This window comes from Hyla sarda, chromosome 1, assembly GCF_029499605.1.
Source record: "Hyla sarda isolate aHylSar1 chromosome 1, aHylSar1.hap1, whole genome shotgun sequence".
NCBI classification, from domain to species: Eukaryota; Metazoa; Chordata; class Amphibia; order Anura; family Hylidae; genus Hyla; species Hyla sarda.
The window spans coordinates 189,687,441-189,713,693 of NC_079189.1; the positions used below are offsets into that span (position 1 = coordinate 189,687,441).

General features: G+C 42.0%; 1 protein-coding gene across 1 annotated transcript in view; it reads right to left on the minus strand.

Annotated features, from left to right (window-relative positions):
* The window catches only part of ARHGEF38 (Rho guanine nucleotide exchange factor 38), a 118,542-nt gene that overhangs the window by 36,677 nt on the left and 55,612 nt on the right, over nt 1-26,253 (minus strand). Inside the window, exons 5-7 of the mRNA XM_056566133.1 lie at nt 10,866-10,883; nt 9,689-9,888; nt 4,051-4,181 (exon numbers count right to left, since the gene is read on the minus strand). Coding sequence (XP_056422108.1) covers nt 4,051-4,181; nt 9,689-9,888; nt 10,866-10,883 — 349 coding nt within the window. The remainder of the gene's footprint in view (nt 1-4,050; nt 4,182-9,688; nt 9,889-10,865; nt 10,884-26,253) is intronic.

Here is a 26,253-nt window from a genome sequence, read left to right on the forward strand (position 1 = left end):
TACCAGTCAAGTCAAATATAGTCAGAGTGACTGCATGGAAGTCTGATCCAAAAGTGTTGCCCAAGCAAGCTGCAGTGCCCTTTCCGTGTTACTGGCTGACTCTCTGGAATTCTGAGGACAAGCAGGGCTCTGTGCAATGAGGACAAGCATGGCTCTATGCAATGAGGACAAGCATGGGTCTGTGCACTGAGGACAAGCAGGGCTATGTGCATTGAGGACAAGCAGAGCTCTGTACACTGAGGACAAGCACAGCTCTGTACACTGAGGACAAGCAGGGCTCTGTACACTAAGGACAAGCAGGTCTCTGTACACTGAGGACAAGCAGGGCTCTGTGCACTGAGGCAAGCAGGGCTCTGTGCACTGAGGACAAGCAGGGCTCTGTACATTGAGGATAAGCGGGGCTCTGTGCACTGAGGAAAAGGAGGGCTCTGTACACTGAGGACAAGCAGGGCTCTATACACTGAGGACAAGCAGGGCTCTATGCACTGAGGACAAGCAGGGCTCTGTACACTGAGGACAAGCAGGGTTCTGTACACTGAGGACAAGCAGGGCTCTGCACTGAGGACAAGCAGGGCTCTGTGCACTGAGGACAAGCAGGGTTCTATGCACTGAGGACAAGCAGGGCTCTATGCACTGAGGACAAGCAGGGCTCTGTACACTGAGGACAAGCAGGGCTCTGTGCTCTGAGGACAAGCAGGGCTCTGTACACTGAAGACAAGCAGGGCTCTGTAGACTGAGGACAAGCAGGGCTCTGTGCACTGAGGACAAGCAGGGCTCTGTACACTGAGGACAAGCAGGGCTCTATGCACTGAGGACAAGCAGGGCTCTGTGCACTGAGGACAAGCAGGGCTCTATGCACTGAGGACAAGCAGGGCTCTATGCACTGAGGACAAGCAGAGCTCTATGCACTGAGGACAAGCAGGGCTCTATGCACTGAGGACAAGCAGGGCTCTGTGCGATGAGGCTCTGTAACACACTCTCGGCTCACACAGCAGGATAATTGACAAGCCAGGAGCCTGCACAGAGCCCTGCTTGTCCTGCCCTCACGTTCTGTATTTTGTCTCTCCCAGAGACATGCAGGCAATAGCTACCGGGACAAGACATTTTTTCACTCAAAAAATATACACATTTTTAACCAATGCATATTAAAAACATGCATATAATGGTATTATCTACATTAAATAAAAGTTTTTGCAAATGACATGTACACTTCATGTTTCAGTTGCAGAATAGTAAAATCTGAGGCCCCACTCACATGTGTTTCAGGTCTCCAACACCTGTATCGGTAAGGGCACTGTCAAAAATCTATTCGGGCATATACTACGGCATACTTGCTGCATACCCACAAGAATTAGTAGACCAACTGAAATCTAGTAGTGACTATGCTTGGTCTGTTTTACATTGGTCTGCAGGACATAGAAGTGTAATCTACCATGCATTTGAGTCGCAGAACTAGAACCTATGTCAGCAGAATGCTAACCAAACATGATCACTTCCAAATAGACCAAGTCATATTCCTGGTATTTGCCTGGATTTATACGTATGCCCTTTGTCCTTGATGTCTTGTGACTTTGATAAATCTTAGGGAAAATTTTAAGAGAAATTTTACTACTGTAGCAGTGTACCCTGGAGGCTGGTATGTCCTTTTCCTTTTTTTATTTTTTTACAAATAAGATGAAGGCAGTAAGCAGTTACTAAAGTGTAACATGCCCCTCATATAAGAAGTATATGGAAATTGAGATACTGGATATATATATATATAGCCAGTCATACGAGAGAATGGTAACACAGACAGCCCCATTCAAGCTGGGGGACAGGTGAATAGCTGTGCAGGGAAAATCTGTGAAGCAGCTGCTGCGCTCGACTAGCACTCCTGTGCTTTCACTCTAGAGATTAATAGGCCCTAGCAATATTTCATCACTTAGTATTGTGACTGTAACATATTTTCTTTATTTTTACAACATTTAAGATAATAATAACAAGAACCAGTTGAAAGATTTGCCCTTTAAATCCAAAATTCGCTTCAAACGTTACATACAGAAGTTCTTAACACGTCTTATATTCACGGGGAAGCTAAAATCTTGACTATTGTATAAAGGGTAATTGCACTTAAGGGACAAAATAGTCCTTTATTTTCTGGTTAAGTCCTTTTGGTATCTTTAGGTCAGTTTAATTATTCTGTCTTCTGGATCCTCTACATAGCAAATGCTAAGTGACAGTAGTTTACCTTAGGTCTGAATAAAACACCAGAAAACAGGTTTTTTAAAGGATGTGGGAATTTATCCTTGAGTTAAGAGCTTTTTTGTTGTTGTAGAAGAGTTGCTAAATTTGCGCGAATATCTGCAACTTTTCAGCAGCTTTTGATATGATTTTGTCTTTTTAATTTTAATTAATTTTTTTTTTTAACCCCTTAAGGACGCAGGACGTAAATGTACGTCCTGGTGAGGTGGTACTTAACGCACCAGGACGTACATTTACGTCCTGTGCATAACCGCGGGCATCAGAGCGATGCCCGTGTCATGCGCGGCTGATCCCGGCTGCTGATCGCAGCCAGGGACCCACCGGCAATGGCCGACGCCCGCGATCTCGCGGGCGTCCGCCATTAACCCCTCAGGTTCTGGGATCAATACAGATCCCGGCATCTGCGGCAGTTCGCGATTTAAATGAACGATCGGATCGCCCGCAGCGCTGCTGCGGGGATCCGATCATTCAGAATGCTGGACGGAGGTCCCCTCTCCTTCCTCCGTCCGGCTCCCGGCGTCTCCTGCTCTGGTCTGTGATCGAGCAGACCAGAGCAGGAGATGACCGATAATACTGATCTGTTCTATGTCCTATACATAGAACAGATCAGTATTAGCAATCATGGTATTGCTATGAATAGTCCCCTATGGGGACTATTCAAGTGTAAAAAAAAATGTAAAAAAAATGTAAAAGTAAAAGTAAAAAAAAAGTGAAAAATCCCCTCCCCCAATAAAAAAGTAAAACGTCCGTTTTTTCCTATTTTACCCCCAAAAAGCGTAAAAAACATTTTTTATAGACATATTTGGTATCGCCGCGTGCGTAAATGTCCGAACTATTAAAATAAAATGTTATTTATCCCGTACGGTGAACGGCGTGAACGAAAAAAAAAAAAGTCCAAAATTCCTACTTTTTTAATACAAGTTTTAATAAAAGTTTTTTATATGCAAATGTGGTATCAAAAAAAAATTACAGATCATGGCGCAAAAAATGAGCCCCCATACCGCCACTTATACGGAAAAATAAAAAAGTTAGAGGTCATCAAAATAAAGGGATTATAAACGTCCTAATTTGGTTAAAAAGTTTGTGATTTTTTTTAAGCGCAACAATAATATAAAAGTATATAATAATGGGTATCATTTTAATCGTATTGACCCTCAGAATAAAGAACACATGTCATTTTTACCATAAATTGTACGGCGTGAAAACAAAACCTTCCAAAATTAGCAAAATTGCATTTTTCGTTTTAATTTCCCCACAAAAATAGTGTTTTTTGGTTGCGCCATACATTTTATGATATAATGATTGATGTCATTACAAAGGACAACTGGTCGCGCAAAAAACAAGCCCTCATAATAGTCTGTGGATGAAAATATAAAAGAGTTATGATTTTTAGAAGGCGAGGAGGAAAAAATTTAAACGTAAAAATTAAATTGTCTGAGTCCTTAAGGCCAAAATGGGCTGAGTCCTTAAGGGGTTAAACAGATGCAATTTTTGGCTCAATGCCCTGAATTAAACCGCAAGCATATACCAGTCCAGACCTGGCTTATTAATGAGACTGTGAAGAGCATTTTTAAAAAGTTGCATAATTTTGCACAGCGGGGGAATCATACACAGAGGTTTACTGAAGTTTTAGTTTAAAATGTGTTCTAGGACCATATTTATCACATGCTGTGCAACCATTTACTAAATTTGGTGCATGTACACATTGCTACTAAACAAAAAGACGAATCCCCAACATTGATAAGTTCTCCCTGATGTACAGTATATGTGCTTGGACTAAAGACTAGCGTTCCTGTAAGTGGTACGTGCCTGTTCTCTACCAGTCAGGATCTTCAGGTGGCTGGTCACTCTCTTTGACTTCTTTGTAATTGAGTGAATACTGAGCTTGGAAAGTTTGTCTTTCAGAGATTCTTCTTCATCTACCCTCCTGTACTTCAGCACTGTAAAAATAACAGATATCAAAAGGCATCAAATATTACCCCACAGATGTTAAAGGGCAAGCAGCTTCTGTAATGTTATATTGACATGGATGTCAAAAAGCCCTTAGCCCGGACTCTAGAAGATAATGAATCAATTTATAATAAGTCTTCACAGAAGAGGAACAGTTTCTGGCCGCAGACTTTAGGCGTGAAGCCGCAGTACAATGAAGCTTGTGCCGTGGTTCTTTTGTGTCTCACAGTTTAACAGGCCCGAAGTCACCGGTTATGAAATTAGAAAATACAAGACACTACAAATGTTGACATTTATATGTCTGGAATATGGCATATATATATATATATATATATATATATATATATATATATTCTGTCTGGACGTTAAAGGGGTATTCCAGGTAAAAACTTTTATATATACTGACTCCAGAAAGTTAAACAGATTTGTAAATTACTTCTATTAAAAAATCTTAATCCTTCTAATAATTATCAGTTGCTGAAGTTGAGTTGTTCTTTTCTGTCTGGCAACAGTGCTCTCTGCTGACATCTCTGCTTGTCTCGGAAACTGCACAGAGTAGAAGAGGTTTGCTATGGGGATTTGCTTCTACTCTGGACAGCTCCCGAGACACGTGTCATCAGGGAGCACTTAGACAGAAAAGAACAACTCAACTTCAGCAGCTCATAAGTACTGAAAGGATTAAGATTTTTTAACAGAAGTTATTTACAAATCTGCTTAACTTTCCGGAGCCATTTGATACATATATACATATAAAAAAGTTTTTTCCTGGATAACCCCTTTAACAGTTGCCAGAATAGATATAGACATATGGCATTTTATGTGCTGGGACAAGGGGCATAGGAATAGAAGTGCAGCAGTTTTTTTAAACGGCACATGGTAGGTGAGGGGACTCTGTTACAGATGTCACATTGGATTTAGGAGCTTTAGGTGGGACCCAATGTCACTGCACTCATCTATCTACAGCCTTTATCTACTGTAGCAAACAACAAGTCCCTGCCTTTCCCAATGCCACCTGCCTGGTTATGTGTCCTGTGCTGTATTTCAGTATAAGAAACGTGCAGATGACTAAGTTTGTCTGTGCGGCAGAACTTATATAATGTGTCACTTAATATAATACCTATACAAAAATTAAATAAGAACCATTCGGCCCATTTAATATGCTCAATATTCTGAATACTATCAAAAGTCCCTTGTCTTATCTTATATCAGGATAACCTTATGCCTATCCCATGCATGCTTAACCTCCTTTACTGTATTTGCAGCGACCACTTCTACAGGAAGGTTATTCCATGAATCCCCTACCTGATATTACTGCATAAACCTTTTCCCTTTCATTTAAAATTACTGTCCAGTAATGCATAAGGGAAAAGGGATATAGGCCAATGCTATTGAAACTTTTTAGGGTATGTTCACACTGAGGAATTGGAGAGGAGTTTCCACGAGTAATCTGCTCGCTTTTCCCTCTCCAAATCATTCAGCAGTGAAATCCCCATAGAGCTGTGCAGAATTTCTGCCCCTCAGTTCACACTGAGGAATTTCCTCAAGCAGAATTCTGACGAGGAAGTTTGTTCCGCTTGAAGAAAGAACATGTTCTTTCTTTCAGGCAGAATCAGCGTCGTTCTCCCATAGAGATCAATGTTATATATTTTTTTCAGTCAGAAGCATTTCCACGCGGAATTCACGCGGAATTGGTGCAGAATTCGCGCGGAATTTGTGCGGAATTCGCACGGAATTTCCGCATGAAAAAAATAAATAAAAAATTTATGAATAGAAATACTTTATACTCCTCCTCCGCATGAAACCTGCATTTCCACGCGGAATTCCGCGCGATTTCCACGCCAATTTTGCGCGAAATTCTGCGCAAAATCTCTGTGAGTTCTTGTGGAAAAGTAATAATATTTTGAGGCAGAAAATTTCTGCTTGAATTCCGCCCCAATTCCTCAGTGTGAACATACCCTTAAGCAGCACATTCTGTTTAGTATAGTACTGTTTAGTACTTTCTGTTTAGTACAGTACTGTTTAGTACATTCTGTTAAGTACAGTACTGTTTAGTACATTCTGTTAAGTACAGTACTGTTTAGTACTTTCTGTTTAGTACAGTACTGTTTAGTACTTTCTGTTTAGTACAGTAGTACATTCTGTTTAGTACAGTACTGTTTAGTACTCTCTGTTTAGTAAAGTACTGTTTAGTACATTCTGTTTAGTACAGTAGTACATTCTGTTTAGTACAGTACTGTTTAGTACATTCTGTTTAGTACAGTACTGTTTAGTACTTTCTGTTTAGTACAGTACTGTTTAGTAGATTCTGTTAAGTACAGTATTGTTTAGTACTTTCTGTTTAGTACAGTACTGTTTAGTACATTCTGTTAAGTACAGTATTGTTTAGTACTTTCTGTTTAGTACAGTACTGTTTAGTACAGTATTGTTTAGTACATTCTGTTTAGTACAGTAGTACATTCTGTTTAGTACATTCTGTTTAGTACATTCTGTTTAGTACAGTACTGTTTAGTACAGTACTGTTTAGTACTTTCTGTTTAGCACAGTACTGTTTAGTACATTCTGTTAAGTACAGTACTGTTTAGAACATTCTGTTTAGTACAGTACTGTTTAGTACATTCTGTTTAGTACAGTACTGTTTACTACTTTCTGTTAAGTACAGTACTGTTTAGTACATTCTGTTAAGTACAGTACTGTTTAGTACATTCTGTTTAGTACAGTACTGTTTAGTACATTCTGTTTAGTACATTCTGTTTAGTACAGTAGTACATTCTGTTTAGTACAGTACTGTTTAGTACTTTCTGTTTAGTACAGTACTGTTTAGTACATTCTGTTAAGTACAGTACTGTTTAGTACATTCTGTTAAGTACAGTACTGTTTAGTACATTCTTTTTTTTATATATATAATTTATTTTATTTTAAATATAAAACTGTACAATCCATTGTATTCCACTGTCCCCAACCATAAATACAACATTAATCACATTAATCGTCCCAAGAAAAAAAAAAGATTTAAATCAGTACATTCTGTTTAGTACAGTACTGTTTAGTACATTGTGTTTAGTACATTCTGTTAAGTACAGTACTGTTTAGTACATTCTGTTAAGTACAGTACTGTTTAGTACTTTCTGTTTAGTACATTACTGTTTAGTACATTCTGTTTAGTACAGTAGTACATTCTGTTTAGTACAGTACTGTTTAGTACTTTCTGTTTAGTACAGTACTGTTTAGTACTTTCTGTTTAGTACAGTACTGTTTAGTACTTTCTGTTTAGTACAGTACTGTTTAGTACATTCTGTTAAGTACAGTACTGTTTAGTACATTCTGTTAAGTACAGTACTGTTTAGTACATTCTGTTTAGTACAGTACTGTTTAGTACTTTCTGTTTAGTACAGTACTGTTTAGTACATTCTGTTTAGTACAGTACTCTTTAGTACATTCTGTTTAGTACAGTACTGTTTAGTACATTCTGTTAAGTACAGTACTGTTTAGTACTTTCTGTTTAGTACAGTACTGTTTAGTACATTCTGTTAAGTACAGTATTGTTTAGTACTTTCTGTTTAGTACAGTACTGTTTAGTACAGTACTGTTTAGTACATTCTGTTTAGTACAGTAGTACATTCTGTTTAGTACATTCTGTTTAGTACATTCTGTTTAGTACAGTACTGTTTAGTACTTTCTGTTTAGTACAGCACTGTTTAGTACTTTCTGTTTAGTACAGTACTCTTTAGTACATTCTGTTTAGTACAGTACTGTTTAGTACATTCTGTTAAGTACAGTACTGTTTAGTACTTTCTGTTTAGTACAGTACTGTTTAGTACTTTCTGTTTAGTACAGTACTGTTTAGTACTTTCTGTTTAGTACAGTACTGTTTAGTACTTTCTGTTTAGTACAGTACTGTTTAGTACATTCTGTTAAGTACAGTACTGTCTAGTACTTTCTGTTTAGTACAGTACTGTTTAGTACTTTCTGTTTAGTACAGTACTGTTTAGTACTTTCTGTTTAGTACATTCTGTTTAGTACAGTACTCTTTAGTACATTCTGTTTAGTACAGTACTGTTTAGTACTTTCTGTTTAGTACAGTACTGTTTAGTACATTCCGTTTAGTACAGTACTGTAGTCACTGTCCGATCTGGAATATGCATGAACTGCTGTGAACACTAGAGGTAAGTGGTACCTCTAGTGTATGAAGGAAGAGGAGGGCAGCGATTATGCATGCAGCAAGGAGTGGCAGTCTTTTCGGACATGGCCGAGGGGGTGGCGGTAAGACAGGGAAGCTGAACAGCCAGGGACATGTGACACAAGTATCTGTTTAGGTTCTGCACTGCGTAATGGGGCAGATTTAATGGCCCAGCGGCAGCTGCAGCAGTTAGCGCCAATGGATAGCCATTTGGACAATGGCCCCAACATTCACAGGTATCACAAGTCGATGCTGTATTCAACATACGATGAGCTCTTGGAGCCCATTGTATGTTGAAACTATCATATGTCTGGCCATCGTATGCTGAGGAACCACTGTATTAATTTTTTTTTATCATATCCTCTGTTATATAGTTCTCCATTGGAATAGAAACATCACTATTAAAATTTGTCAGAGAAGCTTAATATGAAAAGATATACCAGCTGCTACAGAACCTCTTTAAGGATAAAAGAAGTTTATGTCAATAAACCAAATGTTATGATTTGCAGATGCTAAGCAAAAAAGAGAAGAGAGAAAACAGAAAGGAGTAAGGCTATATTCACATTAGCATTGTTAAAATCTGTTATGAAATGTCCGTTATTGACACATGATGGAGGTCACTCATAACTGATATACTGATGTTAACGTAAGTAAAATGGTAAAAGATTTTCTAAAACTTGCATATAAAAAATGGAACTTCCGATATTAGCCATTAAAACATCCGTTAAAGAGGTACTCCAATTAACAATTTTTTTTAAATCAACTGGTGCCAGAAAGTTAAACAGATTTGTAAATTACTTCTATTTAAAAATCTTAATCCTTCCAGTACTTATCAGCTGCTGTATGCTCCACAGGAAGTTCTTTTCTTTTTGAATTTCTTTTCTGTCTGACCATAGTGCTCTCGGCTGACACCTCTGTCCATGTCAGGAACTGTCCAGAGTAGAAGAAAATCCATATAGCAAACATCTCCTGCTCTGGACAGTTCCTAAAATGGACAGAGGTATTAGCAGAGAGCACTGTGGTCAGACAGAAAGGAAATTCAAAAAGAAAATAACTTCCTGTGGAGCATACAGTAGGTGATAAGTACTGGAAGGATAAAGATTTTTACATAGAAGTAATTTACAAATCTGTTTAACTCTCTTGCACCAGTTGATTAAAAAAAAATATTTTCCAGTGGAGTACCCCTTTAATGTCAACAAAGACTGGGCCCTGGAGTGGGCAGCAACCTACTGCAGTTCCAAGAATAACTTAGTTACCTGCATATATTATTTCTTAATGTAAATAAACATAGTAGTGGAAAATTTAATTCTGTTACTGTACCTAAATCCTTCCTTCTCTTGAGTTCATTGATGTTGCCATTCATATCTTTGATGGCTGTAAAGGCTTCCTGCAGTGTCCTGTAGTCTGGGTGACATGAGGGAGTGGAGTTCAGTAGTTCACAAAGTAACAGAGGGTATTTCATGACTCTTTGGATTGGCTTAATCATCAGGGATCCCATGTCTAGCAGATTCGGTTTACCTCTATGGAACAAAAATAGGGCTGTGTTTTACAATGAGCAGCAATGCATTTTAAGACAAGAAGACAATGAGACATAAACAGCAGACAATAGCTACTCTTAAAGGGAACCTGTCACCAGTTTTATGTTGCCCAAACCACGGGCAGCATAAAACTGGTAAAGGTAGCACAATCCTGACACACTATGAATAGCGAAATCTTAGTAAAAAATGTTCAAAGGGACCTAGGTTAGTAGTCACGGGAGATGGTCCCCATGGCTGCTTTCCACTCTGCCAGCCCTGAGAAATGTGTGTATAGAGACACGTCACTTGTGGGGCAGAGGGCAGCTGCAAAGGCCCTTCCCAATGACCTGTTCCAAAGGTCCCAGCAGCATTTTTAAACCATGATTTCTCTACGTGTATCAAAGTAATTCAAAGAGTGTTGGGATCATGATCCCTGAACCAGTTTCACGCTTCCTGCACCAGTTTTGTGCTGCTTGTGGTTTGGCAACATAAAACTTGTAGCAGGTTCCCTTTAACATTAAAATATATTATCTATACATTTCATGAACTTGGCTATACTGTTTAATTGTTTTGCTATAATAATGCCATATTGAACAGGCCCATATATTTCCAATAATTTAAAAGTGCCCATATATTTCCAGTAATTGTCGGCTGAACATTTGTTTGGCCAATAGTTATTTCTCCTAACCTTCCCATACAAATGGACTTTTGCATTGGTTTGGGTGGGGAAGATCCAGACAGCTTGACCTGTGAGATACTCTGCAGAAAATATGATCCAGGCTCCCTATGTTACCAGAGGGCACCACTGGCTAGATGGGAAGGTGCTGAGCTTGGACATATATTCTAGCATTTGAATCAGTGGTTTGGGGTTCTTCGTATAATTTTGCAAAACTGCAGCCCTTGTCACTATGATAAAAATTTGTTGTGAGTACTATCCTATCTAAAACATTTCACTAAAAGTCAGTTAAAAAAATACTTACTGCTCTTCATATATTTTTCTGTGAAAAAAAGAAAAATAGATAACGTTAGCTTAAATAATTATAGCTTTTTATGCGCAAAAGAACACAATTTCAAGATATCATGTCAACTATAAATATTAATTTAAATCCATATTTACATACATTTCCTTTTTTAAAAGGACTATTTTGCAGTAAGGCCAAGGACAGCATTACCCCATAGTATGCACACTTAGATAGGCTACTAACCTACCTATGGTGCATAAAAAGTCCGGTATGTACACATGAGTATACATTTCAAAGAAAGAACACCACAAAAACACCACAAAAAACACACATTTTCCATCTCATATTGACATTACTATTGAAACTTCTTTAACAGGAATTGTTCATACATCCGTGTGTTTTTCAAAAAACTGCGCAGAGAAAAGAAGTGACATTTCACCGTTCCACTTGGAAACTCACGTTAAAATAGGTGGGAACTTGACAAACACACCTCAAAAGCCACATAAAAAACCACATCAAAAATAGCATCAAAATCTGCACAGCACATTTCATGCTAAATTTCGAGGTTGTTTTCTAGAGACATAACTAACAATGTAACCAAGGATACCATATGTGTTGGCAGATGGAGTGACCGCGCTTTATTGTTATTCATAACTTACAAAACATTCACTTAAAATTAGTTAAAAAATAGAATGCTGTGTAATAAAGTGTATGTTTACCTATAAATTATTTAATAGGTTTATATAAACTAGACATCATTTTAAGCAAAAAGAATTGTAATAGTAATCTACAGACTGAGAACTGCATTCAGTATTCTGCCGGTAGCCACTTAGAACCACTTTGGTACTGACCAACCAGAATACTAGCAAAACCTTCAATGGGCCCAGGTCCCTTTACAATAGTGGACTTCTAAAACAATATGGTGGAGCCAAATACAACTCCATGTGTCACTAGGGTCTTATTGATGATATATCTGATGTATGCAATAATAACAACAAAGATTGCAATGTAAGTAAAAATGGGTGTGCACATGTTCTGTATAGATGAAAGGTGGGCCCTTAGAATAATAGCTATAGAACCACAGTCCAACGATGCTTAGCACCAGTCAACGCTGTGAAGGATCCTTAAAGGGGCACAGATTTGATTTTTTTTTTCAAATTTCTTTCCAGTCTGACTGCCACCTCTGTCCATGTCAGGAACTGTCCAGAGCAGGAGCAGTTTGCTATAGAGATTTTTCCTACTGTAGTCAGTTCCTAACACAGACAGAGGTGTCAGCAGGGAGCACTGTGGTCACACTGCAAAGAACAACTCAACTTCCTCTGGAGCATACAACAGCTGATAAGTACTGGAAGGTTTTAAATGTTTAAACAATAGTAATTTATACATTTATATAACTTTCTGGCACCAGTTGTTTTGAAAATATTTTTTTCCCCTCCGAAGTACCCTATTAATTTTTTTTCTGACCCCTCAAATTTTTATTTTAGGCTTATGGTTTCTTCCTTCTTACTTTCTCCTTCTAAGACCCATACATTTTTTCTTTCCACTGAGTTTTTGTGGGAAAAAGTTGCAACAAAATTATTTGTAGGACAAAATAAAAAAAATAAAAATGTAATTGCACAATTTTGTGGGGCAATAAGTTTTTCTGAGTTTACCATATGGTAAAACTCACATGTTACATTTGTGATAAATCTGGCACATTCTTGGCCTGATTTACATAGCGGAAGATTTGCAGGAAACATGGCAGGACATTCCATAAATGGCAAGTGCTATTCCGCAAACAGTATGCCCTGCCAGCACTAGGACCACTCGGAAATGTGGCATCTCCATAGACGGCAATGCATTTCCAAGCAGATTCATATATTACATTTCTCCAGCGGATTCTACTTGGAAATTCAGCCATGTGAACATAGCCAAGTTTACACAGTATAAAAACAGTTTTTATTTATCTCCCCATGGCAAATTTCTGTGTTCTAAAATTATTCATCAGGCTCATGGCTGATATAGACAATATAGCACAACAAAATTACATTCTCATTGCAGACACTGGTTGCTGGAAAACGTGAGATCATTGATGAGAAACCAGCAGAACACCACAAGTGTAAATGAGAATGACTGTAAGACCTGATGTAACCCAAGATCAATACATGATAATAAAGCAGAGGACTGGCAAATTTCCAGTATAGAAAGATATAAGCTGTGAAAGGTGTCTCTAAAGATGTTTTTACTTAAAGGGGTATTCCAGGAATTTTTTTGATTTGAATATGCTACAGGGGCTGTAAAGTTCATAATATGGTGTCTGTACCTGTGTGTGACGGTTTTCTCACAATTCTTCTGTGCTTTTCACTCCAATATTTATTTTTACCAGCATAAAAAATTACTGTTGTCTCAGATTTTTCCCAGCTTGCAATGCGGCTGAGACCTGACTCACTAGTCAGCTGATGACAGGGAGCCTGTCTGCTTCAATGGGTGGAGGGATCAATCTGCAACAGCTGAAGTCACCCTGATTGAAAACCACAGGTCTTTTGATGAATGCAGCTCATCTATGTTTCAATGGGTGGGGTGGCTGATGTGTGGGAGGGAGGAAAATGGAATTGTGGGATTTGTAGTCAAAAAAAGAAAATTCAAACAGGAAATACCAGTTCACAAAAAGCTATCCACAGTGTTATGATAATCTCACAACATGGCCATTTAGCCCCAAGACAAGCGCAGATCCTTGCTAAGACATTACTGTCTGCCAGGTACATACTAAAATAACCTTATCGTGGATAACCCCTTTAAGAACTAGCACTAGCATCATCCCCTAGGTAAATGTACAAAACCTTAAAGTGTACCTGTCATTATAAAAAAAAATTGGGGGGGGGGGGGGACGGGGACAAATGCATTCAGATGATGGTACCTGAGGTAGACCAGCTTCTCCTGTGCCAGGTACGGGGCAAAAAATTACTCCGACACAAGATTATGGATAACTGGTTTGCTTTACTGTGGTTGAAAAGATGGTACAATCCGTTACAGCCCAGATAAGTGTGAAGGAGATGCAAGGTGAACTTTGGGAAGCTTATTGGCTTTCTGGGACTTATAGTTGATTGTGCTGTTCTGTATATGATTAGCTTGACTTTTATGCAGCCCACGCTAGACTTTGGTCACTTGAACTTGACTTGAATTTATTCCTGGACTGAAGTGCTTACCGCAAGGCTTTGACTTTCACCTGGGTACTGGGGTTAACTGGTAGTTGATGCTTGGTTGCTGGACTAGGCCTCAGGCCTCCTTCAGAATCACCTCACAGACAGACTCGACACCTCACAGACAGACTTCACACTTCACCAAACTGTACCACTGCAAGAGACTGAACTGAACTCTGACCTCACTATATATGGGAGGAATTTAGAGAGGTCCCATTGGCCAGATAAGTCACCTGGTTAACCTTTGCATACTCCCCATGCAACAAGGTCCATGACAACAGGTTTCTTAAAGTAACAAGTGCATAGAAAATACCAATCCATTAACCATTGCATAACATTGCATTATACTGTGAACTATAGAGTCCTGAGGAGAGTGGTCCCAAGACGGACATTGAAGCAGCATCTGCCACACAGGATGGGCATGAGTAGAGAAGAGCACGTGATTCTGTACTGGGTCACCACACTAGTGTCCAGGAGGAAAGGATACAGGGTACTGATAGTTCTGGGTGCAGGAGCCGAAGTAGCACAGAAACGTAAGGGAATGATGTAGTTTCAGACTAGTCTTAGGGGCCGCGTAAAAGTGTTAAAGCTGGGCATATTGAAAAGTCAGAGAAGAGGGAATTGGCTACAATGTTTGAGAGAGGTTTCAAGGACGATGCAGTCAAAAGAGAGGGAAACGCAGTGACCTCGGTTCTGGTGAACGAAAGGTACGTATAGGAAGAAAAAGCTGGCAAGAAAGCCCTATTCCCAAAGAAGGAAGTAAGGGGTCCGTCAGAGGAGTAGAGGGAAAGGCGAGTCAGGTAGGAGGAAGGAGCTCGGGAGATTGAAACAGCCCTTGATTTATTCAACCTTTGGGTCTTTTTCACTAGCAGACATGTGGATAGAAAAAAATGGTACCCTTATTATTATTCTTCATTTCGGAGCCAATATACCCATATTGATTGGCTGTCCACCAATTCTGACACCCTTCCACATTTGCTATACTCCCAACATGTGGTAAGGACTTGGTCTAATCATAACATAATCAGCCGAGCTAGACTTTGTGGGCAGACCTTCTACCACTTTTTGCTGCTGAGTCATTTCTCATAAATCCCAAAGTTAAGACCGAGCACTATGATCGTGTCTGGACCCCATGGACGTCCTCCTGCTCTTGTCCTGATATTAGATATTGTAGGTCCTTGAATGAATGACCCTGCTGTGTTTCTTATATCTGCCTCTGATTCCCTCCTATGCCCTTTTGTATTTGTTGTCAGTAGTATTTTTTTTCCTGTTTGTTTATATTGTTTGATTTCCCCCTATGCTGGGTTGTAATATTATTTTGTTATGCTGATTTTTTTTTTATTTGTGAAGTTTTCCAATAAGCTGAAAACTTAACTAAAATACTTTTGGCATGTTCCATGGACCCTGACCGATCTCCATGCTCTGTGTCTATGTGAGCAAGTCCCAAAGACTTACATTAGACCATCTCAATCAAGTAACACAGAGCCGTGTGAGCACGTGCACACTTCTAACGACACATTCTACTTTTTAATATATTTCTATGACTTTTAGAACATTTTTATAATGACAGTGCTCATTAAAGTTTTATTTAAAAGAAGAGTATTATTTACACAGTAATAATTAATCTATAATTATTAAATATTACTGAATTGTGAAAATATTACTAAATTGTGAATAAATTGTAGTGTGTGTGCTGAACTACAGGGGTTCTAAATTCACAAAGCTCTGCACATAACCTTCTGGACAACACATCATCCAGTAGAGGTCACTGTAAGCCGACCACTGAAAGAGCACTCTGTACCACACTGTATATTATGTTGGTTTAAAACAGGGTTTTACCTGTAACAGTAGGGTTAAGAAATATTTCCCATAGTGACTTATGCTACTCGATCAATATCTAACACTAAAATAACAAGTATGAGTGAGTCATATTGCATTTCTGAAATCAGAACTTTTAGGGGAAATTTTCTTGTGTGACAGTGCCTAGTAAAAGTACATTTGACACTTATCAGTACAAGCATTAAAACAGATAAAACTGTACAAATAAATGTAGAAATCAAGAGTCCAATTTTATTCACATAAGCACACAAAATAAAAATACTGTGGGCAAAAAAGTATTTAGTCAGCCATCAATTGTGCAAGTTCTCCCACTTAACCCCTTGGGGACGGAGGGTTTTTCCGTTTTTGCACTTTTGTTTTTCCTCCTTACCATTTAAAAATCATCATAACCCTTTCAATTTTGCACCTAAAAATCCATAGGATGGCTAATTTGCGCCACCAATTCTACTTTGTAATGACGTCAGTCATTTTACCCAAAAATCTACAGCGAAACGGAAAAAAAAATCATTGTGTGACAAAATTGAAGAAAAAATTCAATTTCGTAAGTTTTGGGGGCTTCCGTTTCTACACAGTTAATTTTTCAGTAAAAATTACACTGTCACGATGCCGGCTGGCAGGTAGTGGATCCTCTATGCCAGAGAGGGATTGGCGAGGACCGCGCTAGTGGACCGGTTCTAAGTCACTACTGGTTTTCACCAGAGCCCGCCGCAAAGCGGGATGGTCTTGCTGCGGCGGTAGTGACCAGGTCGTATCCACTAGCAACGGCTCACCTCTCTGACTGCTGAAGATAGGCGAGGTACAAGGGAGTAGACAGAAGCAAGGTCGGACGTAGCAGAAGGTCGGGGGCAGGCGGCAAGGTTCGTAGTCAGGGTGGATAGCAGAAGTTCTGGTACACAGGCTTAGACACACAAAACGCTTTCACTAGGCACAAGGGCAACAAGATCCGGCAAGGGAGTGCAAGGGAGGAGACCAGATATAGCCAGGGAGCAGGTGGAAGCCAATTAAGCTAATTGGGCCAGGCACCAATCATTGGTGCACTGGCCCTTTAAGTCTCAGGGAGCTGGCGCGCGCGCGCCCTAGAGAGCGGAGCCGCGCGCGCCAGCATATGACAGCAGGGGACGGGAACGGGTAAGTGACCTGGGATGCGATTCGCGAGCGGGCGCGTCCCGCTGTGCGAATCGCATCCCCAACGGCCATGACAGAGCAGCGCTCCCGGTCAGCGGGACCGACCGGGGAGCTGCAGGGAGAAAGACGCCGTGAGCGCTCCGGGGAGGAGCGGGGACCCGGAGCGCTAGGCGTAACAGTACCCCCCCCCTTAGGTCTCCCCTTTTTTTTGTCCGGTGACTGCCTCCCCTGGGATGAGGACACCGGGAAGGAATGGATGGTTTCCTCAATGGCAGGCAGTACAGCAGGAGTAGGAATGGGGAGGGAGGGCAGAGGGTGAAGCTTGGCACGGGGCAGGAAGACACAAGGACGGGAGCCATGAGGGGACACAGAGGCTTGCCTGATGGGACTGGGAGGGGGGGAGAGGCATTTCCTGAGGCAGGCAGAGTCCTTAACGACCTTAGGGGGACCGGATACAGGAGGAACCACAGGGTCACGGCAGGGAGTACTGGGAACCGGTTGAAGGCAGTCCTTGGAACAAGAGGGACCCCAACTCTTGATCTCCCCAGTGGACCAATCCAGGGTTGGGGAATGGTGTTGAAGCCAGGGTAGTCCAAGGAGAATTTCGGAAGTGCAATTGGGGAGGACCAAAAATTCAATTTTCTCGTGATGAGGTCCGATGCACATTAGGAGGGGCACCGTGCGGTAACGCACGGTGCAATCCAACTTGGCTCCGTTGACCGCGGAAATGTGGAGTGGCTTGAACAGACGGGTCACCGGAATGCGGAATTTATTCACCAAGGACTCCCGAATAAAATTCCCAGAGGCACCAGAGTCCAGGCAGGCCACGGCTGAGAGGGAAGAGCTGGCTGAAGTAGAAACCCGTACAGGCACCGTGAGACGTGGAGAAGCCGACTTAGCATCAAGAGACGCCACACCCACGAGAGCTGGGTGTGAGCGTGCGTTTCCCAGACGTGGAGGACGGACAGGACAATCCACCAAAAAATGTTCGGTACTGGCACAGTACAGACAAAGATTCTCTTCCTTACGGCGATTCCTCTCTTCCAGGGTCAGGCGAGACCGATCCACTTGCATGGCCTCCTCGGCGGGAGGCCTAGGCGCAGATTGCAATGGAGACTGTGGGAGAGGTGTCCAGAGATCTAAGTCTTTTTCCTGGCGGAGCTCTTGATGCCTTTCAGAAAAACGCATGTCAATGCGAGTGGCTAGATGAATGAGTTCATGCAGGTTAGCAGGAGTCTCTCGTGCGGCCAGAACATCTTTAATGTTGCTGGATAGGCCTTTTTTAAAGGTCGCGCAGAGAGCCTCATTATTCCAGGATAGTTCAGAAGCAAGAGTACGGAATTGTATGGCGTACTCGCCAACGGAGGAATTACCCTGGACCAGGTTCAGCAGGGCAGTCTCAGCAGAAGAGGCTCGGGCAGGTTCCTCAAAGACACTTCGAATTTCCGAGAAGAAGGAGTGTACAGAGGCAGTGACGGGGTCATTGCGGTCCCAGAGCGGTGTGGCCCATGACAGGGCTTTTCCAGACAGAAGGCTGACTACGAAAGCCACCTTAGACCTTTCAGTAGAAAACTGGTCCGACATCATCTCCAAGTGCAGGGAACATTGCGAAAGAAAGCCACGGCAAAACTTAGAGTCCCCATTAAATTTGTCCGGCAAGGACAGGCGGAGGCTAGGAGTGGCCACTCGCTGCGGAAGGGGTGCAGGAGCTGGCGGAGGAGATGGTTGTTGCTGCTGTAGCTGTGACTGAACTTGCTGTAGTTGTGACTGGAGTTGCTGTGTCATGGTGGTCAAGTACGACAGCTGGTGATCTTGTTGGGCGATCTGACGGGCTTGCTGGGCGACCAGCGTAGGGAGGTCAGAGACAACTGGCAGGGGAACCTCAGCGGGATCCATGGCCGGATCTACTGTCACGATGCCGGCTGGCAGGTAGTGGATCCTCTATGCCAGAGAGGGATTGGCGAGGACCGCGCTAGTGGACCGGTTCTAAGTCACTACTGGTTTTCACCAGAGCCCGCCGCAAAGCGGGATGGTCTTGCTGCGGCGGTAGTGACCAGGTCGTATCCACTAGCAACGGCTCACCTCTCTGACTGCTGAAGATAGGCGAGGTACAAGGGAGTAGACAGAAACAAGGTCGGACATAGCAGAAGGTCGGGGGCAGGCGGCAAGGTTCGTAGTCAGGGTGGATAGCAGAAGTTCTGGTACACAGGCTTAGACACACAAAACGCTTTCACTAGGCACAAGGGCAACAAGATCCGGCAAGGGAGTGCAAGGGAGGAGACCAGATATAGCCAGGGAGCAGGTGGAAGCCAATTAAGCTAATTGGGCCAGGCACCAATCATTGGTGCACTGGCCCTTTAAGTCTCAGGGAGCTGGCGCGCGCGCGCCCTAGAGAGCGGAGCCGCGCGCGCCAGCATATGACAGCAGGGGACGGGAACGGGTAAGTGACCTGGGATGCGATTCGCGAGCGGGCGCGTCCCGCTGTGCGAATCGCATCCCCAACGGCCATGACAGAGCAGCGCTCCCGGTCAGCGGGACCGACCGGGGAGCTGCAGGGAGAAAGACGCCGTGAGCGCTCCGGGGAGGAGCGGGGACCCGGAGCGCTAGGCGTAACATACACCTTATCTTTATTCTGTAGGCCCATACGATTAAAATGATACTCTACTTATATAGGTTTGATTTTGTCGTACTTCTGGAAAAAATCATAACTACATGCAGAAAAATTTATATGTTTAAAATTGTCATCTTCTGACCCCTATAACTTTTTTATTTTTCCGCCTATGGGGCAGTATGAGGGCTCATTTTTTGCGTTGTGATCTGAAGTTTTTAGCGATATCATTTATGTATTGATCAGACTTTTTGATAACTTTTTATTCATTTTTTCATGATATAATAAGTAACCAAAAATAAGCTATTTTGGACTATGGAATTTTTTTGCTCGGACGCCATTGACCGCGCAGTTTAATTAAATTATATATTTTTAGAATTCTGACATTTCCGCACGCGGTGATACCACATATGCTTATTTTTATTTACACTTTATGGGAAAAGGGGGGTGATTAAAACTTTTATTAGGGAAGGGGTTAAATGATCTTTATTCACTTTTTTTCCACACTTTTTTTTGCAAAGTTATAGCTCCCATAGGGGACTATAACACTGCACACACTGATTTTTTACATTGATTCCTATGAGAAACCATTGATCAATGATTCTGCCGCTTGACTGCTCATGCCTGGATCTCAGGCACTGAGCAGTCATTCGGCGATCGGACAGCGAGGAGGCAGGTAGGGACCCTCCTGCTGTCCTGTAAGTTGTTCGGGATGCCACGATTTCGATTTGAATGCCGCATCTAAAGGGTTAATAGTGCGCGGCACCACAATCAGTGTCACGCGCTATTAGCCCCGGGTCCCGGCCGTTGCTAGGTGCCGGGCCCGACCCGTTATAGACAGGGAGCGGGCTGAATGTGTACAGGTATGCCCTTTGTCCCCAAAAGGTTAAAAAGATGAGCGAGGCCTGTGATTTTCATCATAGGTATACCCTTAACTATGAGAGACAGAATGAGAAAAAAAATCCATAAAATCACATTGTTTGATTTTTAAAGAATTTATTTGCAAATTATGATGGAAAATAAGTGTTTGTTCACCAGGTGCAGCTGAGACCTGACTCACTAGTCAGCTGATGACAGGGAGCCTGTCTGCTTCAATGGGTGGAGTGATCGCTTGGTGGGAGAGAGATCAATCTGCAACTAATGCAACAGCTGTAGGCACCCTGATTGAAAACCATAGGTCTTTTGAATGGAAGCAGCTCATTTATGTTCCAATGGGTGGGGTGGCTAATGTGTGGAAGGGAGGAAAATGGAATTATTGGATTTGTAGGCAAAGAAGAAAACTCAAAAATGCCAGTTCACAAAAAGCTAGCCACAGTCTTATGGTAATTTCACAACATAGGCATTTAGCCCCTAGACAAGTGAAGATCCTTCCTAAGCATGTCCATTACTGTCTGGCAGGTATGTACTAAAATCACCATGTTATGATGTGGATAACCCCTTTAAGAGTCTCCTCTGTTCTCCACTCATTACCCGTATTAATGGCACCTGTTTGAACTTGTTATCAGTATAAAAGACACTCGTCCGCAACCTCAGACAGTTAGAGTCCAAACTCCACTATGGCCAAGACCAAATAGCTGTCGAAAAGACACCAGAAACAAAATTTTAGGCCTGCACCAGGCTGGAAAGACTGAATCTGCAATAGGCAAGCAGCTTGGTGTGAAGAAACTGTGGGAGCAATTATAAAAAAAATGGAAGACATACAAGACCACTGATAATCTCCCTCGATCTGGGGCTTGGTGGTATCAAAATGATCACAAGAACGGTGAGCAAAAATCCCAGAACCACACGGGGGGACCTAGTGAATGACCTGCAGAGAGCTGGGACCAAAGTAACAAAGGCTACCATCAGTAACACACTACGCAGCCAGGGACTCAAATCATGCAGTGCCAGAAGTGTCCCCCCTGCTTAAAGCCAGTACATGTCGGGCCCATCTGAAGCTTGCTAGAGAACATTTGGATGATTCAGAACAGTACTGGGAGAATGGCCAGGTGAAACCAAAGTAGAACTTTTTTGGTAAAAACTCAACTCGTCGTGTTTGGAGGAGAAAGAATGTTGAGTTGCATCCAAAAAACACCATACCTACTGTGAAGCATGGGGGTGGGAACTTCATGCTTTGGGGATGTTTTTCTGCTAAGGGACCAGGTCGACTGATCTGCGTTAAGGAAAGAATGAATGGGGCCATGTATCGTGAGATTTTGAGTGAAAACCTCTTCTATCAGCAAAGACATTGAAGATAAAAGTGTCTGGGTCTTTCAGCATGACAATGATCCCAAACACATGGCCCGGGCCACGAAGGAGTGGCTTCATAAGAAACATTTCAAGGTCCTGGAGTGGCCTAGCCAGTCTCCAGATCTCCACCCCATAGAAAACCTTTGGAGGCAGTTGAAAGTCCGTGTTGCCCAGTGACAGCCCCAAAACATCACTGCTCTAGAGGAGATCTGCATGGAGGAATGGGCCAAAATACCAGCAACAGTGTGTGAAAACCTTGTGAAGACTTACAGAAAACGTTTGACCTCTGTCTTTGCCAACAAAGGTTATATAACAAAGTATTGAGATGAACTTTTGTTATTGACCAAATACTTATTTTCCACCATAATTCGCAGGTAAATTCTTAAAAAATCATGTGATTTTATGGATTTTTTTTCTCAGTATGTCTCTCATAGTTGAGGTATACCTATGATGAAAATTACAGGCCTCTCATCTTTTTCAGTGGGAGAACTTGCACAATTGGTGGCTGACTAAATACTTTTTTGCCCCACTGTAAGTCAATGGGGTCTGCAGTGGGTTTTTAACAGCAGAGATTCCACTGTTTAGCAATAGGGCAGAGTTACTAACACCAAGACTAGCTCCTATAGAAAAAAAACACAGAATAACAGTGTGTCTGTATACAGAATACTGCATACAGACACACGTGTGGTTTTACCCTTACATGCAACATCAGGCTTGTGAAATTTACCCTTTAATAAGTTCACCCACATGATGAAATTGGATTTTAATATCTCCTGTATGTCAGTTTGTGTCACAGAGGTTTGCAGTATATTTTGACCCTTAAAGGGCCCATTCACATGGCAGAATCTTACATTTAATCTTAAATTTTAAATTCTTTAGCCCCTTAAGGACGCAGGATTTTTCAGTTTTTGGATATTTGTTTTTTCCTCCTTACCTATTAAAAATCATAACCCTTTCAATTTTCCACCTAAAAATCCATATTATGGCTTATTTTCTGCATCAACAATTCTACTTTGCAGTGACATTAGTCATTTTACCCATAAATCCACAGCGAAACGGGAAAAAAAATCATTGTGCGACAAAATCGAAGAAAAATGTTTTGTAACTTTTGGGGGCTTCCGTTTCTACACAGTGTATATTTCGGTAAAAATGACATCTTATCATTATTCTGTAGGTCCATACGGTTAAGATAATATCCTACTTATATAGGTTTAATATTGTCGTTCTTCTGAAAAAAATCATAACTACATGCAGGAAAATGTATACATTTAAAAATGTCTTCTAGTGACCCCTATAACTTTTCTATTTTTCCACGTACAGGGCGGTATGAGGGCTCATTTTTTGTGCCATGATCTGAAGTTTTTATCGGTACCATTTTTGTTTTGATCAGACTTTTTGATCACTTTTTATAAATTTTTTTCCATAATAGAAATTTTATTACATTTTTGACATACAAAGAAATATAACAGTAAGAAAATATACGTCTCCTTCCACAACTTGTAACAGTAATATGGGAATGGCGTGTTAGGCCTGGAAGAACCCTGGCTGGGGCGGTAGCACGTACTTACACTAGCAACTTGCTACGTCACACATGAGAGCCCCTCTGAATCCCGCCATTCGGGCTGAAGACAAAGTATCGTAAATCACAAGAAAGTCAGCCTTGCGGGGGCGCAGTGGTGAGCAGAGAAGGGGGCACGAGTAAGGCTACACTAATCCACATATACATTCCCTAGGACTACGTTCAAGAAAATACTTTGTCAGAATAATGTTGAGGAAGGAGAGTATTCTTTTTTAATGGAATAAAAAGTTACCCAAAATATGCTTGTTTGGACTTTGGATTTTTTTTTCCACGTGTACGCCATTGACCATGCGATTTAATTAACAATATATTTTTATAGTTCAGACATTTACGCATGCGGCGATACCACATGTTTATTTTTATTTACACTGCTTTATTTTTTTTTATGGAAAAAAGGGGAGTGATTCAAACTTTTATTAGGGAAGGGGTTAAATGATCTTTATTAACACTTTTTTTTTAACTTTTTTTTTTTTGCAATGTTGTAGCTCCCATAGGGGCCTATAACATTACATACACTGATCTTTTACACAGATCACTGGCATGTATTAACATGCATGTGATCAGTGTTATCGGCGCTTGAATACTCCTGCCTGGATCTCAGGCACGGAGCAGTCATTCGCCGATCAGACACTGAGGAGGCAGGTAGGGTCCCTCCCGGTGTCATGTAAGCTGTTCGGGACGCCGCGATTTCACCGTGGCGGTCCCGGACAGCCCGACTGAGCAGCCAGGATAGTTTCACTTTCGCTTCAGACGAGGCGATCAGCTTTGATCAACGCATCTGAAGGGTTAATACAGGACATCACCGCGATCGGTGATGTCCTGTATTAGCCGCGGGTCCCGGCCGTTGATGGCCGCCGGAACTGACCCGATATGACGCCGGGTCACCTCGTCGTTAAGGAGTTAAAAATTGATTTTATGGATTTTTTTTTTCTCATTAAGTCTCTCATAGTTGAGGTATACCTATGATGAAAATTACAGGCCTCTCTCATCTTTCAAGTGGGAGAAATTGCACAATTGGTGGCTGACTAAATATTTTTTTGCCCCACTGTACCTTTCGCGCTTCCCTGTTGCCTCCAGTAATGCTGCTACCGATCTCTGTTGCTCTTCTCTTCGGAGTGCTGGAGTCCAATATGTCAACTGTCACTTAGCTAATCACTGGCCGCAGAGGTGTCCTTTCTCAGCCAGTGACTGGCAATGTGATGTATTTGGCCCAGCCACAGTCTTTGCGGCGCTCCTCTTCTAGGTGCTGGGAACACTGGCTGAGGCAGGACACCTCTGCGCCCAGTGATTGGCTGAAGAGAAGCTGTGTTACCGGAGAAAGCAGGGAAGAACAGAAGGTATATGTATATCTTTGTTTTTTTTATTTTTTTAATAGCCTGTCAATTTTAAATCCATTGAGTCTAGTGGAAACTGACTGATTTTAAAGTCAGCTCCAAATAGAGCTTTCCTGAATTTTTTGTGAACATTACTTTGCCAGAGCCTGGAAATATAAGAATAAAGTCTTATGGGTCAAGTTGAGGCCTGTACAATATTAATAAAAGCCAAAAATAAACTTGGTGAAATTAAATACTGTTGTCCTGAGAATCCATCATCTGAATATACCTACAGACACAGCCTGGTGTCCATCAGCCTACATCTGTTGACAGGTAAGATGCTGAGAATATGACTGATATACAGGTAATATCTTATTAACTAAGATTATATTTTACAGTTGAAATTGCTCTATAATGGGCAGATCTACAAAGAGAACTACCAGAAGTTTTATATTAAAGGGGTACTCTGGTGCTTACACACCTTATCCCCTATCCAAAGGATAGGGGATAAGATGCCTGATCGCGGGAGTCCCGCCGCTGGGGATGCCCGCGATCATGCACACGGCACCTCGATAGTAATCAGTCCCCGGAGCTTGTTCGCTCCGGGTCTGATTACGGTCGACCGCAGAGCCGGCGACGTGTGACGACACGCCCCCCCCCATGTGACGTCACGCTCCACCCCTCAATGCAAGCCTATGGGAGGGGGCGTGATAGCTATCAGGCCCCCTCCCGTAGGCTTGCATTGAGGGGCGGAGCGTGGCATCACACTGGGGCGTGATGTCACACGCCGCCGGCTCTGCGGTCGACCTTAATCAGACCCGGAGCGAACACGCTCCGGGGGAACTGATTACTAGCGGGGTGCCGCGTGCATGATCGCGTGTGTCCCCAGCTGCGGGACTCCCACAATCAGGCATCTTATCCCTTATGCTTTGGATAGGGGATAAGATGTGTAAGCACCGGAGTACCCCTTTAAAGTCTCTACATGGGGAACATGTAAAATGGTTGCTAACAGTTCCTCTGCCCTGATGTCCCAATGACAACACTCCCTGATTGTGTTTCAGCATGGTCATTCTTATTCTAGACACTGTGTTATTCCATATTGGCATCCAATCAATGTGCATAGAACAAGTGCCCATACAATGCCCATATGATAAGGCCAGAGACGACCAGAGTAGGGCTGGGTGGTATGACCAAATATGTGTATCACTGTATTTTTGTAACTTATGGCGGCTCCATGGTATATAACGGTATCCGCCCCCCCAAAATTAGTTATCAGTTCAGCGCTGCGCTGTCCAGATCGGGGTTAATACTCACATTTCACCCGCAAGCGCTGCCCTCCTTGTCCTCCTGTTTGTTGCGGGCCGCTGGCGCTTACACTCTATACTGTACGCTGTATCTCTATGCCCGGGCTGCAAAAGGTAAACAAAATAAACTTTAACGCATGTTCCTACGGCGGCCTTGCGCTCTTTCTGGGGATGTGAACGTCGGAGAGCCATCAGCCTATCACCGGCTGCAGCGATGTTCCGTCTCAGCC